This window comes from Pelodiscus sinensis, chromosome 13 (genome assembly GCF_052426305.1).
Source record: "Pelodiscus sinensis isolate ZL-2025 chromosome 13, ASM5242630v1, whole genome shotgun sequence".
Taxonomy (NCBI): Eukaryota; Metazoa; Chordata; order Testudines; family Trionychidae; genus Pelodiscus; species Pelodiscus sinensis.
In genome coordinates, this window is record NC_143064.1 from 7,275,325 (window position 1) to 7,290,237 (window position 14,913).

The 14,913-nt window shown below is 41.1% G+C and overlaps 1 protein-coding gene across 4 annotated transcripts in view; it reads right to left on the reverse strand.

The window, feature by feature from the left end:
• Positions 1-14,913, reverse strand: part of MTMR1 (myotubularin related protein 1) — a 65,836-nt gene that overhangs the window by 30,385 nt on the left and 20,538 nt on the right. For all 4 annotated transcript variants that reach the window (XM_075941093.2, XM_075941092.2, XM_075941094.2 and 1 more), the window contains 9 exons: positions 14,385-14,479; positions 14,036-14,143; positions 13,524-13,625; positions 11,966-12,049; positions 10,420-10,569; positions 8,189-8,377; positions 6,486-6,671; positions 2,385-2,591; positions 1,267-1,359 (listed from right to left, as the gene is read on the reverse strand). In XM_075941093.2, coding sequence (XP_075797208.1) covers positions 1,267-1,359; positions 2,385-2,591; positions 6,486-6,671; positions 8,189-8,377; positions 10,420-10,569; positions 11,966-12,049; positions 13,524-13,625; positions 14,036-14,143; positions 14,385-14,479 — 1,214 coding nt within the window. The remainder of the gene's footprint in view (positions 1-1,266; positions 1,360-2,384; positions 2,592-6,485; positions 6,672-8,188; positions 8,378-10,419; positions 10,570-11,965; positions 12,050-13,523; positions 13,626-14,035; positions 14,144-14,384; positions 14,480-14,913) is intronic.

Below are 14,913 nucleotides of genomic sequence, written 5' to 3' on the forward strand. Positions count from 1 at the left end.
TAAGAGGAAACTTAAGCATTTGATGGGTCTTCAAGATAATGCACTTGTAAAATCTTGTGAGAACAGTAACATTTTGATATCCTAAATACTACCATCAATAAAGAGGACTTTCTCCCAACTGTGATGTAAGGCTAGTGATATAAGGAGAAAAGCATATTTGACGAGTAAGTATTGGAATATATGTAAATTAGGAAATAGTCTTAACTTTAATTTTGCCAGCATGTCTTTGAAACAACTAGAAAAGTAGGTCCTCCCTCATTCACAAATAATATTTGTGCCATTCCTAAAATACAGTCTCTTATGTATACATACTGACTGCATTGGTGAAACAGCAACAAAGGTATTTTGCCCAATATATCTCACTCATATAATCTAAGAATTCTGAGAAAGAGTCTAGAAGAAAATCGCTCTACTTTCCCTGAACTGTCAGGTTAGCCACTGTTCATGTTCATTTATTTTAAGAAAACCTATCTTTGGAAAATGCTCTCACTGCTTATTTTAGTCTCAGGGAGGTAGCCATGTTAGTCTGTATCTACAAATAAACGAAGAGTCCAGTGGCACCTTACAGACTAACAGATATATTTGGGCATAAGATTTCAGAGGTAAAAACCCAGACTACCAGATTTATATGGACTTAAACTTTTGTGGATAAAAATGTAAGAGGTTTTTCCTCACAAAAGCTTATACCCACATAAATCTGTTAGTCTATAAAGTGCCACAAGATTGTTTTTGCTTGTTTTAGTTAGGTTAAAAACAGCTGGGTAAAAGCCATTTTACTCTACATTAGTTTTCATTTTAACCACAATTTACAGAATTACATCTCTGTTTACTAATAAACTGAATGCTCAGCTTGCAAGACCTCATATATTAGAGCGATCACATCTGTTTCTAACCACTGGGAAAACTAAACTTTAAGCAGGATAGGTTCAAAAAAGCTAATCTTATTCATTTTTCAATTTAAAATGCTTTGAGATAATTTAGTGCCTCCATCTGCAGAAATGCACCATAAACAGTCTACTCAGAACACAAAGAAATGCCTGACCATTGGCTTCACATCAGTATTTCTACAACAGCCCATTTCATATCACTTCTAGATGAAAAAGTAGTACTAATTGTGCATGCAATAATGGATTTACTTCTCATCTAGTGTATGCAGTAGACTACCCAGAAGTCCTTAACAAAAATGTATGATTATGCACGTTTAAAGAAGAGTTTCAATAAAAAGGCTGAAGACATTAACATGAACATCTTATTACATATTTTTACCTGCTTTGTCATTTGCCAAACACAATCAAGGAACTGAAGGAAAATGGGAGACCGGTCTGCATCAGCATGGTGATCATATCCATGACCTACTCGCTGAAAAACAGAATGGGTGATGACTGCATTTCAATCAAGACAATTTAAAGCAGTAACCAATAACACAAGTTCTACAAATATCTTAGGCAGATTATTAAAAAAGAAAAGGAATGTGATCAGCCTTAGCTTTTCTCAAGCTAAATTCTACCCTTCCTATTACCAAAAAAACCCCACCAGAATACATTTGCAAATATAGTCCTGTAATCTGGCAGAATAGGAAAAGCACCCAGACCCAGTTCAGAAAATTCACACATTTTCCAATGATCAGAGTGACATTAAACTTATTACTAAAGGGTACATCCCACTAAATCCCCAAATGCAGTTGCTGATTTCAAGATTTAACAAAGATATCTGCTTCTTCCCAAAGAATAAATAGTTCAGAACGTTAGGAGATATATCCTCTACTTCATTTCCATAGGAGAATAGATTCAGTGAACCTGGTGTATTATTTTGCTGGATAAACTAATTTCAGCTGAAAGGTAGTTAGTATGACCGTGCAGAAATCACCTAGCAAAACCACGTTACTACAGCTACATCTCCAGTTCAGATGCCCATATAGAGCACTGCAATCTTTTAATATTCTAGCTCAAGCTATTTTTTTTAAAACTCCTTAAACACTGTGGCTGTGAAGTGAGATGATGATATTGGGATTTTAACCTACATGATGATTACAGCTTTCTCCTTTTCATTTTCCCCCAAGTAAGATCTCTTCATATAAGTTTTTCCACTATGCTCTGCAATCTTCTCCTCCTTCAGAAACGTCTCAATATTTGTCTTGTTCTATTGCTTCAAACTCTGTTCCTCTTGTAAACTTTATATTAGACAATTGTTGTGTATTAATATTTCACACATAGCATTTCCACATCAACAGAAATCTGAACTGGTCGTATTTCTCTTTCTGTGCAAACTTCAGGAACATTATTCTAAAAATTGCAAAACATGGTGACAAGCTGCGTGTAGCTTCACCCCGTACCCCCCAAAAGAGCTTTGCGAGAGATTAGTTTGTATTCATTCTTTCAACTTACCATTGCAAACCTATGTCCAAAGCTTATCCACTCTTTCTCTATAAGAACTTCAAACCCTTTGATAGTCCTGTAGTAGCTATCCAACATGAGCATGGCTAAAGACGTAAGCTGGGCAGTGCGATCCCAACCATCACTGCAGTGTACAACAACTGATGTTTTACCAGATTCAATTTTATCAGCAATTCTGACTGCTCCAGCAAGAAGCATCTTTTTAAAAAAGAAAGTAGAATGTTAAAATGTCTCATCAAGCCAACACTTTGCAATAAAGACTTGTTATTCTAGTCAGTCTTTAAATGATATATTTTAACATTAGAATTCAAACATGATGTCATTAAAATACTCTAATCTTTTTACTGAATGGTCTAGTCTACACCGTATATCTATTTTCTTTATTATACCGATTTCAGGAGAGTCTAATGTTAATTTACTCAGAAGACTACAGAATAAGATCAATCCTGTAAACAAATTCAGCTATTGCACCAACGATTACCTTTCTTTGTTAGCATTCAGTTTTCAACCAGTAAGTACAGGAGAATGCAGCTCAAACAACCTATAGCAGGAGGTTTATAGTGTGACGGTACGTTGGGGTTTCCCCGTCACCTGCACCCCCGTAGTGGCACAAACAGACTCCGCCAGCCAGTAGGATTGGGGGAGTTTATTGTTTCTCCAAGATACACCACAGCATGTATGTAATCAGGTTACAGGAACTGGGGCCAGGAGGCCTCGAGATGGGGGTTAGCTGGGGCCCTACAATCCCAGCCCCCTCCCTATCCCCTTCTCCCGTGCTTCCCAGACAGTAACTGCCTCCCTTCCAGCCCTGCCCCCCAGCCAGGGGTTGGACCCTGCCTTCCTCCCTTTTGTCTCTCTCCCTGGGAGGCAACTGGTCAGACAGGTTGGGAGACCCTTGCCTGCGTGACTCATCCGCTGTCCTGCTGGGCCATGCTACAAATAGCCGCCAGTGGATGTCACCCACAGCCCACTGCCCAAGCCTAGCAACCAGCAAGGTACCACCACCACACCACCCTGAGTTACAGAGCAGACAGCCCCCGCACTACGCCACAGCAGGTTACTGGGCAGTCTAGACAACAAAAGGGGTGCTTTTGCTTGCTGCTCACTCACCCCAATTTGTTGGTGTATGAAATATTTATGATGTTCATACAGGAAACAGGCCTTTATTTCTTCTAGCAATAACTTGATTCAGAAGTCAGATGGCACAAGACGATGGCAACTTACATGAACATTACACTAATTTTCTTCCAGTGAAAGCCCTTTTATTGATTTCTTCAGTCATAGCTGGTGGCTCTTCAGTTGTTTAAGATAGAGTATCCTCTCTATCACAGATTTGTCTCCATCACATGATTCCGGATGGCACTGACAACTATGGGTATGTCTACACTACATAGTTTTATTGGAAAAACTGCCATTTTCCCGACAAAACTTGAGGACTGTCCACACTGCAATTGGGTTCTTTCACAAGAAAATCAAAAGAACAGAGGGTTTTTTCTGACATTGGTAATCCTCATTATACGAGGAAGAAACCTTTTTGCGAAAAAAGCTCTTTCGCAAAAAGGCACATGTGGACGGGGAAGAGGGAGTTCTTTCGAAAAAAAAATTAAATAACTAATTTTTTCTTTGAAATACTTTTTATGTTAACATCTCGATCAGGTATTTTTAACTTACTTATTATTGTGGTAATCAAACACCAGAAAGGGCCAGTCTACTCTGAAAACTTACATTGGCACAGCGAAGTCTGCAGGTGTGAAAAATCCATGCCACCCAGTGTAGACAGTACTGGGTTGACTGAAGAATTCTTCCATTGGCCTAGCTACTGCTTCTTGGGGAGGTAGATTAACTTTCCCATTCCTATAGTGCATGTGTTCCCAAACTGGGGGGGATGCCCCCTTGGGGGAGGCGTGAAGAAATTCCAGGGGGGGGGGCACGAGGCGACCCAGCCCCCCCATAAATTCCACCCTCCCCCCCCGCCAAGAAAGAACCCGGTCCGCCCGTCTGATCGGGCTGGCTGGGGCAGACTTCAAATGGCCACTGCCTTAAAAGGGCACTGTCTGCTCCACTCTTAAAAGGTCCTTTTTGGGGGGGAGGAGGTGTCACAAGTTTTGCCGCTATTATTTGGGGGGGGGAAGGGGGAAGGGTTTCTCAAAAATCAAAAAGGGGCATGATGCTGAAAAGTTTGGGAACCACTGCTATAGTGAGTCCAGGTCTAGACCAGCGCTTTTTTTGTGTGACGGTACACAATGGTATGGCATACCGTCACCTTCTTTTGGGAGCACTCTCCACTTTCCCCTGGCACATCCCCCAGCTGGCCCTGGAGCACTGGTGCTGCACTGAACAGAAGTCCACTCAGGACATGCGGCAATTAAAGGGGCCGCAACCACATTTCGGCCCCAGTTGTTTTGGGGGTTTTTTTTTGGCTCAACAAATTTTTAACTCGACATCTGGCAACCCTAGTACCGGCACTTAAAAAAAAAAAAAAAAAAAGAAAGCACTGGTCTAGACTACAAACTTACACTGGTATATCTTCATTGCTCAGGGGCATGAAAATCCACACCCTTGAGCAAGGTAGTTATACTGACCGAAATCCCAGCATAGCACCATGTTGAACGGGGAGCTTCTCCAGTCGAAATAGCTACCACATCATGCAGAGGTGGATTAACTTCGCCAATAGAAGCTCTCCCATGAGCACAGCGGCATCTTTACTAAAGCAGTCCAGTGGTGCAGCTGAACTGTTGCACCTTCACCACTGCAGTGCTGTATGTATAGACACAAAGGGTTTGTCTACACTGAACTGCTGCAACTGTGCCACTAAAGCATTTATTTTAAGTGTAGATCTAATCAAAGTCTTTTGCAATAAAGCTGCAGTTTGAGCTGGCAGCACCAAATAAGTTGAAAAAATTGTGAGCATCGTCCATAGCTGTATTCAGACATAATTTTTTTTAATGGAGCTAAACATATGACAACCACCACGATCATCTTCATCAGTATGAAAATTCTCAGGGTACTATTTTAAACTTAACTATGAAATTGAAATCTCAAGGTCCAACCCTGCCTTCCTACTCAAGCAGAGAGCTCCCTCTGAAGTTAATGGGAGTGATATAATTTATCCGGTCCACTACAAGTTCATTTTTAAATGGACAGTCAAGCTTAAGCCTCAAATTCATAAATCTGGATTGAAAAAGGCTTTTGGATTGTGAATATTTAGTGGTTTGATAGGAATGGAAGATTTTAACTAAGTAAGAAAGTTAAGCTCTCCCCAGAATAGCAAACATTAATTTTACATTTTTGCTCCCTCTGCTGCTTCTGTAGCAGTTAAGCTGAATTACCAGAGCTAAACAGACATGAACAATTTGGTGCACAAGCCAAAGAAGCTTTACAGGAGTCACTTGAAGTTGTGTAAAGCAAATTTCACATTAAATGCCATTCCATCAATATTTACCATCAAAAAAGAGGGAAAATAGCAGAGAAGTCATCCATTCTAAAGCTTCATAGAGGTTAATACACAAATAGTAAAATTAAACAGGATGGTGGCTACTTATTTTAATGCAGTGTTAAATAATAAAAGCAGACTGTAATGCATACGGTAACAGGAATCTCAATCTCAATTGATGTCAGGCCCACTGAAATACGCATGCCCACAAATGATTCACTAATGGCAAAGAAGGCTGAGGAAGCCTGCCACGTTTAAAAATGAGTTCCTTCTGGTAGTTGTCCAAGGGGAATTTGAATTTCCCATGGCAGTTTTCCAAAAAGGATAATTCTAGTAGCCTGCCCAACATTCACATGCTTGAGAAAATTAAGTGCTGTCCAACGTGACCTTACACTACCAGGATTTAACTGATTACTGCCCAAAAGCTACAGTAAGAAACATACAATATGCAGTGTGGCCTAAATATATCTTCTATCTAACCTGAAATATTGTGTTCTAAATAAAAACTTGTTAAAAGGGTTCCTTTTTAGGATTATCCTGACCAAAGACATAATAAACACAGAGAAAGGATTTCTAGTATGGTCTACTGACATTCAAGTGAATAGATGGCTTTAAAAAGCAAAAAACGTGTAATGTCTTGAACATTTGTAGTCTCTTACCCTTATGTATTCCAACCAGTGTGTTGAATCCACATTGGACAACCACCGTGCCTCATCAATTGTAGGATAAACAATTTCTTTCAGCTTCCTCAATGATTCTCTCATCACATGTATGTTATGTATTTCCAAAAAGACCTGCTCAGCATTTGGGTAGGCACTTTCATTTTCAAATCCTCCACCTTTTGCCTGTCATTTAAAATGTTAAAGAATACAGGAGTTTTTTTATAAGGTTTTGGAGGTTAATTTTGTCTTTCTAGAGAGTTCTAGAGACAGTTATGTTAGAACAAATGAAAACACATTCTAAGAAAAATAGAAACTGGGAGTAGTTAAACATCAGAAGCTGGGACTGGATAATCAGGGATGGATCACTTGATGACTGCCTGTTCTGTCCATCCCTCTGAAGCACGTGATTAAGGTTAATTTGGACAAACAGTCTCCTTTCCCTCCCCCTATTTATTTTTATGTACACTATTTCAGTGCACAGTTACTTTAGTAACTGGTGCCATACACATAAATAGATCTGGGGACTCCTTTTAGCCCCTCTCCCATTTCTCCCACCACAATCATTACCAACACATTCTACTTCCTACAGCTTTCTTCTATTTGCAAAACTGACTAAAAACTGTACCTCAAAACTGTAATAAACTCAACTGGTCTAAGTCCAGGGCCACGACAGTGCTTCTTCAATAAGTTACTATCTTGACAGAAGGATTCTCTGATAAAACACGACAAGGAGCTAGGAACCAGTAAGTTCAAAAGTTGGCTCTGACAGTGCTTACAACTACAAGCAAGTCGATCTCTCTGTCTCAGCCTCCACCCAATTTGAAACTAGGGATAGCAATTACAGTAATTGCGCATGCGCGCGCCACTGGGCAACAGGGCGTGCGGCTGAAATCTACCCGCCACGGGCGAGTAGATTCTATAGTTTGTCGAGCCCTGCTCATTTAACACAGCAGATATGTTTCAGAAAATGATTGTACTAAGTGAAAACGTGTTTTGCAGGGTCAATTTTCCCATTGAAAATAATGGAAAAGGTGGGGGTTGGGTTTCAAGCGCACGTGCGCTTGCGGCTCCAGCCTGCATTTGTTAGCAGCTGGGACCGGGACACAAGGTTGGGGGAGAAAGGGGACTGGGTTATAGCAGGGAGGAAAGGTGTTTGGCTCTGGGGAGGGGAGGGGAGGGGAGGGGAAGGGAAGAACAGAGGAGGGGGCTTGCAGCCGGTGGCTGGGTTTCCTCAGCTGGCCAGTCACCGGCAGCTGTGCGGGGCTTACTCTGCCTCCAGAGGTTCACCGCTCGCCATGCTGTTACCCGGTGACCCCCTCTGGCCGGATGCCTCGTTCCCTCTCCTCTGCCCCCCGCTTGCAGCTGGCGGCTGGGTTTCCCCAGCTTGCTGGTCACTGGCAGCTGCGCGGGGCTTCGTCTGCCTCCTTACAAAGCGGCGTAGGTTCTCCGCTCACCGCGCAGTTCCCCGGTGACCCCCTTCTGGCCAGACGCAAGGCACTTGTTAAGCGAGGAATTACTGTACTCACAGGGCTGTTGCAAGAATTAGTTAACACTTACAGAATGCTTTGATGCTATCTGAGGAAGCACTCTGATATTACTTCATTGTGAGAAGTGAAGTTTTATGAAAAATACAAGGATAACGTTTTATTTCTCAGTACATGGGCAGAGTAATTTATATTTTAATAATTACGGCAACCTGCCTTGTTTGCATCAGCAACAGTGTTCTGTCTGGCATCAAAGATGATAAGTTTGTGCGACTGAGCATTGGCATCCATTATTGTCTGTAAGTATTTTTCATCTTCTTTGCACCGTTTGTCATTCGGGCCTACCAATGGCTGGCTGCAGCGTGTTATAGTTGCCTGACTTTCGGGGTGAATCCAGGATAATACCTGCATTTTAAAGAAAGTTAGTTTCAGGATAGTGCACCAGCATGACAATGACATATCTTAGATCAGCGCTACTCAACACACGGCCCGTGGGCTGCATGCGGCCCGCGGCCTGTTTGTTTGCGGCCCACGGTGCGGTTTGGGTTTACATGGGGTTCAACACACGGCCCGCGGGTGGGATCCTTTGAACATGACCTCCACTGTGAACACGCTCCACAACGGCAAGGCGTCACCTAAGAGGGGTGAGCACTGAAAGACGCAAGAGGATAGGCTGGCTGGAACAGATGGGTACAGGGTGTTGGCATTTCTAGCCCCTGGGGAGGAGGTGCAGGTAGCGCTGGGGTATTGTGTGAAAGAAGCTATTTGAATATATATTTGCATATATATGCAACCACACTTAAGTTGCGGCCTTTGGCATGTGTGATGAGTATCATTGTGGGCCCCGGGGCTTCCAAAGTTGAGTAGCCCTGCCTTAGAGCAACTGGTCAGTCACACTATCCCCAAAACTTCCCAGGGGGAATGAAAATTTAAATAAGAATAATTCATACCACATATATTCAAAAGCAGGATGATGGTATCGCAGTATACAAGTTTAGTCAGATTGAAACACAAAGAAGCTCTAAATGATTACGATTTTATTCTGGGCAGCATTCAGAAATAACCTACATTTTACTTTCTGCATACTTTCTATGGATTTAAGTACAGCAAGAGGGTTTTCTGGAAGGGAGAAGGGGAAGCTACTTTCATATGGAGGTCCATGCAGCCAAACATGGAAATATCTCATTCCTTCCTGCCCCAGGCAGAACTACTGCAAGATGACTCATACCTTATGGCCATCATGTTAAAATTCCTCATTTTCTTTCCCCTTTCCCAGAGTTGCCATTTCTTCTTTAAGTTTACCTTCCCCAGGTACAGAACAGCTCTTTATATAAGCATCTGAGTAGGATAATCTCTACAAACAACACACTGCTCTTCTCAGGTGTAGTGTTAAGAGTGATACAGCACACATTCCACATCACCTCCAAACCTCAGCCATCATGGGAGAAAGGAGAAGCATAACTTGACACTTTCAGTCCCCGCTAGTGTCAAACACGGTCTTGAAATAATATTTATTATGCAGCAGTAAGCCACCGGGCAATTATACTAACCCTGGAATAAACCATCTTCATTAATGTTTTAAAAATTTCCTTCAGCTCGAAAACCAGTAACTGTATTTCTATAGAATAGTAATAGAGATGTAGCCATGTTAGTCTGGTCTAGCTGAAACAAAAGACAGGACTATGTAGCACTTTAAAGACTAACAAGATGGTTTATTAGGTGATGAGCTTTCGTGGGCCAGACCCACTTCCTCACAGAGGTGGATATAGGGCAGGGTGAGCGGGGCGGCCACCCCAGGCCCCACACTTCAAGAAGCCCCGCGCATGCGTCGTGGCAAAGGGGGGCCCCCGCGAAATGGTCATCTGCCCCTGCTTCTTCAGATCAAATAGTGGAAGAAAATTGGCATGACCATATATACCAAAGAATACAATAAAAAAATGAACACATATGAAAAGGACAAATCAAATTTCAGAACAGAAGGGGGATGAAGGGGGGAGGTAAATGTCTGTAGGCTAATGATATTAGAGGTGATAATTGGGGAAGCTATCTTTGTAATGGGTAAGGTAATTAGTGTCTTTGTTAAGGCCTAGGTGTAAAGTGTCAAATTTAAGCATGAATGAACTGTCAGTCTTTAAAGTGCTACATAGTCCTGTTTTTTGTATTTCTATACAATTTATACTTTCTCTCTTATAGAAGAGAGCTGGATAGCTATCAGAAGCCTTTAAAAACCCTGAAGGCATTTTGGATCATGCCTTCTAAGATACATTGCAAATACATGACTACTACTTCTTCTATTTAAGCAACGAGGAGTCCTGTGGCACCTTATAGACTAACTGAAGTGTAGGAGCATAAGCTTTCGTGGGCAAAGACCCACTTCGTCAGACTTCTTCTATTTGAAGCTACAAATACAGAGAGAATTTATAATGAATTCTGGAAGCCTTACTTACTGGAATTCTGCCTTTTGCTCTAAATGCTGCCACTTTTGAAAGGTCATCATCGTTCACGCTGGTTGGCACAACAAGAATAGTAGGATATGTATCACAAAGTTCATAGCTGCTGTTAATTTTTGATATTTTCCAACTCTCATTGGGCAAACCCTGTGCAGAGGCAAAACAAATATCCATTTTTTTAAAGTCAGATTTTTACATGTCTGTGGTGTACAATGACAAAAAAAATCCATTACATGTTGTTAAAGAAAACCTTACTGACACTGTTCTGTGCAGTGTTTTAAAGGTTATGTAAGAAGCAGCATTTCTCAATATTTTGGTTAAAGACAAGGGGCAGTATGAAGCCCAAAGCTTATATAAGCTAGAAGATTTACCTAGCGTTGTTCAGGTCCTTAACTCAATTAATTTTTGGTTTTGTTCCATTTAAATCATTGCTGTGGGGTGGGGCTGGAGATGAGGGGTTCAGTATGTAGGCTGCTCCAGGGAGAGAGGACTACCCCAGCCCTTTCTTACCACAGCAGCTTGGAGCCAGGTGAGAAGTGTCTGCATGGCTGTTGCAGCTCCAGCGGACACAATCCTGGGTGGGGCAGGTTCAGATTCTATTGCCCCCTATATTCCCCAGCCAGAATGGGAATGGAGCAAACTGTGCACTTTCCCACTGCTCTCTGATGAAGGGGAACAGCCAGCAATGTTCCCATATGAATGAGGGGAGGGGAGCTGCAGCCCCCTCACCTCCCTAAAAGGTGCCGGGCGGGGGGAGAGGAGGAGGGAAGGCTCAGGGCTGGGGCAGTCATGGATGGGAGAGGGTGCCCCAGCCAGCCCCCTTCACCTGCCGAATAATTCTGTCTCTTTTCTGTATGATTTTATGCATCCCAGTACAAATCTGGAGGAGATGGGGAGCTTCAGCCCAGACCACAGCACAATCAAACCCTGACCTTGCTTTAAGTTATGATAAAAGGAAACTGTACTCCAAATTTGGTGGTCCTAGCTCTTACCGTTTAGGAGGAGTTCTTGAACAGACAGACAGACTTTTCTGCTCACAGACAAACAAACCCTCTCAAATATAGAGTAGATTTAAAAAGCAACAGCCCTTTGGGTGGGTTTGCACTAAAGTAAAAAATGGGCCTGTAAGTGAAATCCAAAGAAATGATTTTACACGAGGAAACTGATGGATTAAAGTGACCAAACTAAAATATTCCTCTGTGTAACTGATGTGCATATTTGTTTTTAAAGGAGCAGACTAAATATTTTAGAACTGGGTGCTTAAAATTAAGGCTCCAAATGAGAATTTAGGTCCCTATGTACATGCAGAGAGACTTGCTCAAATACTGAGCACCTGTAATCCCAATTGATTTCAAGGGGATTTGTGGGGAGTTTAACAGAGCTGAAAATCAGGTGATCTGCATATAGATGTCTAAATATGGATTTAAGAGAGTAAGTTTAGGTATTCAGGTTTGAAAATTGTCAGCGAATATTTCTAAAGAGTTAAATTAGGTTCAGAAGACTATCAAAATGAAATAAAAATGTGATTGCTTGTATAACCTACCTGTCGCTTATATTCTGCCATTGGATCATAAACTTTCCAGCCATTAACAGGAAATTTTTCTTTATAGCTGAATGCAAAAAGTGGCTGAAAGCAGGAATGTAAAAACACAAATTATTATGTAGGATTCAGCCATATAACACACTAGAGTTCCTGTAAGCATGGTGAACTCTGAAAATGAAAGTCACAAATGCCAATTCACGTAGTTTCCAAAAGACAAAATATTATATCCATATTTATTTTACAGTAGTGCCTAGAGGCCCCAGTCAAGATTGGGCCTCACTGTGGTACATATTGTTCAAATACAAAAGAAGAGATTGTTCCTTCCCTGAAGAGATTGCTGACAGCAATCAGTCACACAAAGGAAACAGAGATAAAATGATTAGCCCATGGTCACATAGGAAAGCTGCAGGGCCAAGAATAGAATTTAAGTTCCCTGACTCAGTCTAGTACCCCACCCTAGAATTGTATTCTATTCTGTTAACAAGGCAACTCAAAAGTAACTATGTGCAAATTATCTGGACAGTAAATTCAGGAAAGGCCTATGTCTTGGATGCACAAGAGGAGCTAGGCATTGTGATGATGAGCATCACAGCACCACACTTCTAGGCCCCTAGAAAATGAGGCCCTTCACAAAGCCTGAATAAGCTACCTAACCACCCCCTTAACAACGAATGAGGAGAGAGATGCACCTGAAAATATATTTACAATAAAAGTCAACAACAACTAATTATTACCTAGAGTACAACGGGAGAGACTGAAAACAACCCACAACCCAATGGTTAGACAGAGGGGGGACTTGAACCGAGAGTCTCCCACGTCCCTTGGATAAAAGTTAGAGGGAGTTCTCTTAACTCCTCACCTCCAGCTGTTTTGTCTGAACTCATATAATCAGAGAGGCATCCTCAGAGGGTACCAACTAGGTGTGATCAAAGGGTACTTAATAGACCAGGTCCCACAAAAGACTTAGATGGCTAAACAACCATCTTTCCAGTTTGTGAACACCTGAGGTTTAAGCAAGAGAGAAGCCACCTGCTGTCCAGAGGGAGACAGCAGTGTGCATGCCCAGAGGCAGAAACATAGAAGCCTAGGGACTGAGCAAGATCAGGTACCTACAAAGTTCAGTGAGAGTTTTGCGCAACACAATGGTCCCGAAACTAGGACTTCAACACCTAATTCCTTTATCCTTCATTCTGAAATTCCCCAATTATCTATTAAAGACAAATGAAAGTCAACAAACCCTGACCTCCATCAGCACTAACAGACTCAACTAACAATGTCAGGGCTATGTAAGTGCAACACAAAATAAATCTCTTTGAAATAACAAGTGTTTTCTTCCCTTTCTAAGGAAAGGCCTTATTCTGAAGCCAATCAAGTCACTGTTTTCATTGGTAGTGGCATCTCGTTCTAAAGACATCTAGCCAGAGTAATCAGAAAGTTCCATGATATCTAGAATCAACAATTGAATATATTTGTTAAGATGTATTTGCTTGTTTCCCTACACTTCCAAGAAGGAGAAACAAACAGAGGCAAGCAGTCCTCTCCTCATTTTAGTACTTACCAACCCATTAGAAAGAGGAAATGCCTGAGTTACGAGGTTTTCAAATATCTCCAGTCTGCTCTGTTCTTCCTGTTTATAGGCTAGCCGCACATTTCTCATATCCTGTCAGAAGATAAGTCAAAGTCTCTTACACTTTTATAAATTAAGAAAAAACAGATGCAGTTACAAAGCTGACGAAACCAAACACTGGCTACTGACGTTAAGGCAAGTCACGTTTTCTAACCCTCATAGTCATTAACAAAATTCTGTTCTAAAATGAGACTAATGGGAGCATCAGAAGGTCTCAATATGCCACAGAAGTAGGCATTATATCCTAGAATTCACCAATAGGGTGAAACATTTGTTTTAGGTTTACTATCTAAATTCCAACCAAATTCAGTGTGCTTATGGGATCAGATAGGACAATAGCACAATGTGTTGTGGTTGCAGGCTCCCCTCCAGGTAAAAAAAGAAATTAACACAAACAGTAATAGATAGGCATCTACTGTATTTCCTAGGAACTAATTCTGTACCTTGCAAACAATTTCTATACCACAGGAATTGCCGCCAAGGCTCTGCACTCCAATCTTTTCAACTCTGCTTATTACTGCAAGGGGAACATCCAGAACAAAATGTGGATCCTGGAATTTGGAGAAAAAAAAATAAGATGAAAACATTTTTAATTAGAGTGGAAAGCATATGTAATCCAGTACCATACATGTCAAATTGTGTGCACTACTAGTCTTTTATTGTTCCTTTTGAATTGGCTACTGTGGAACTTTACATTTAATTTAAACCAAGTTTGTCATCTTCTGAAAACCTACTTTAGAAAAGAAGAGATTCTACCTGGAAGAAATATGCACATAGATCTTAAAGTCTCACCCTCTCAACGTTTTTGAAATACATTTTGAAGTCTGTCACTGTCAGTGTACCACTGATTGCTCCCATAAATGGACAGATATACATGACATCTTTAGCTGGAAAAAGACACAAATGAAAGTTTCATTTCATTACTGTAGAAATTTGTGGTATAAGAAGCTCTTTATAGAAAATCAAACAAAAAAATAATACAAGAAACCTTACTTCCAACTTACTGGAGATCTTTGAGACTTCTATATGACATTATTTCAAAGCCACTATAACTGACCTTTTACTCATCAATCTTTGATTTGAAAGAAAAAGTCCTCTGCATTTTTAAAATGGTACTTTACAAGAATGATTCAATTCCTCAGTTCTAAGTAATATGTACTAAATCCCCACCATGAACCAGACTACGAGAATGGTGATGTTACATCAAGCACTGCTTCTTATTGCAGCTATGCTATACAGAAAGTTTTTGTGGGAACTGCATGAAATGGCATACAAATATTTTATGTAACATAAGAAATTGCCTTTTGCCTCTCTAATTTAT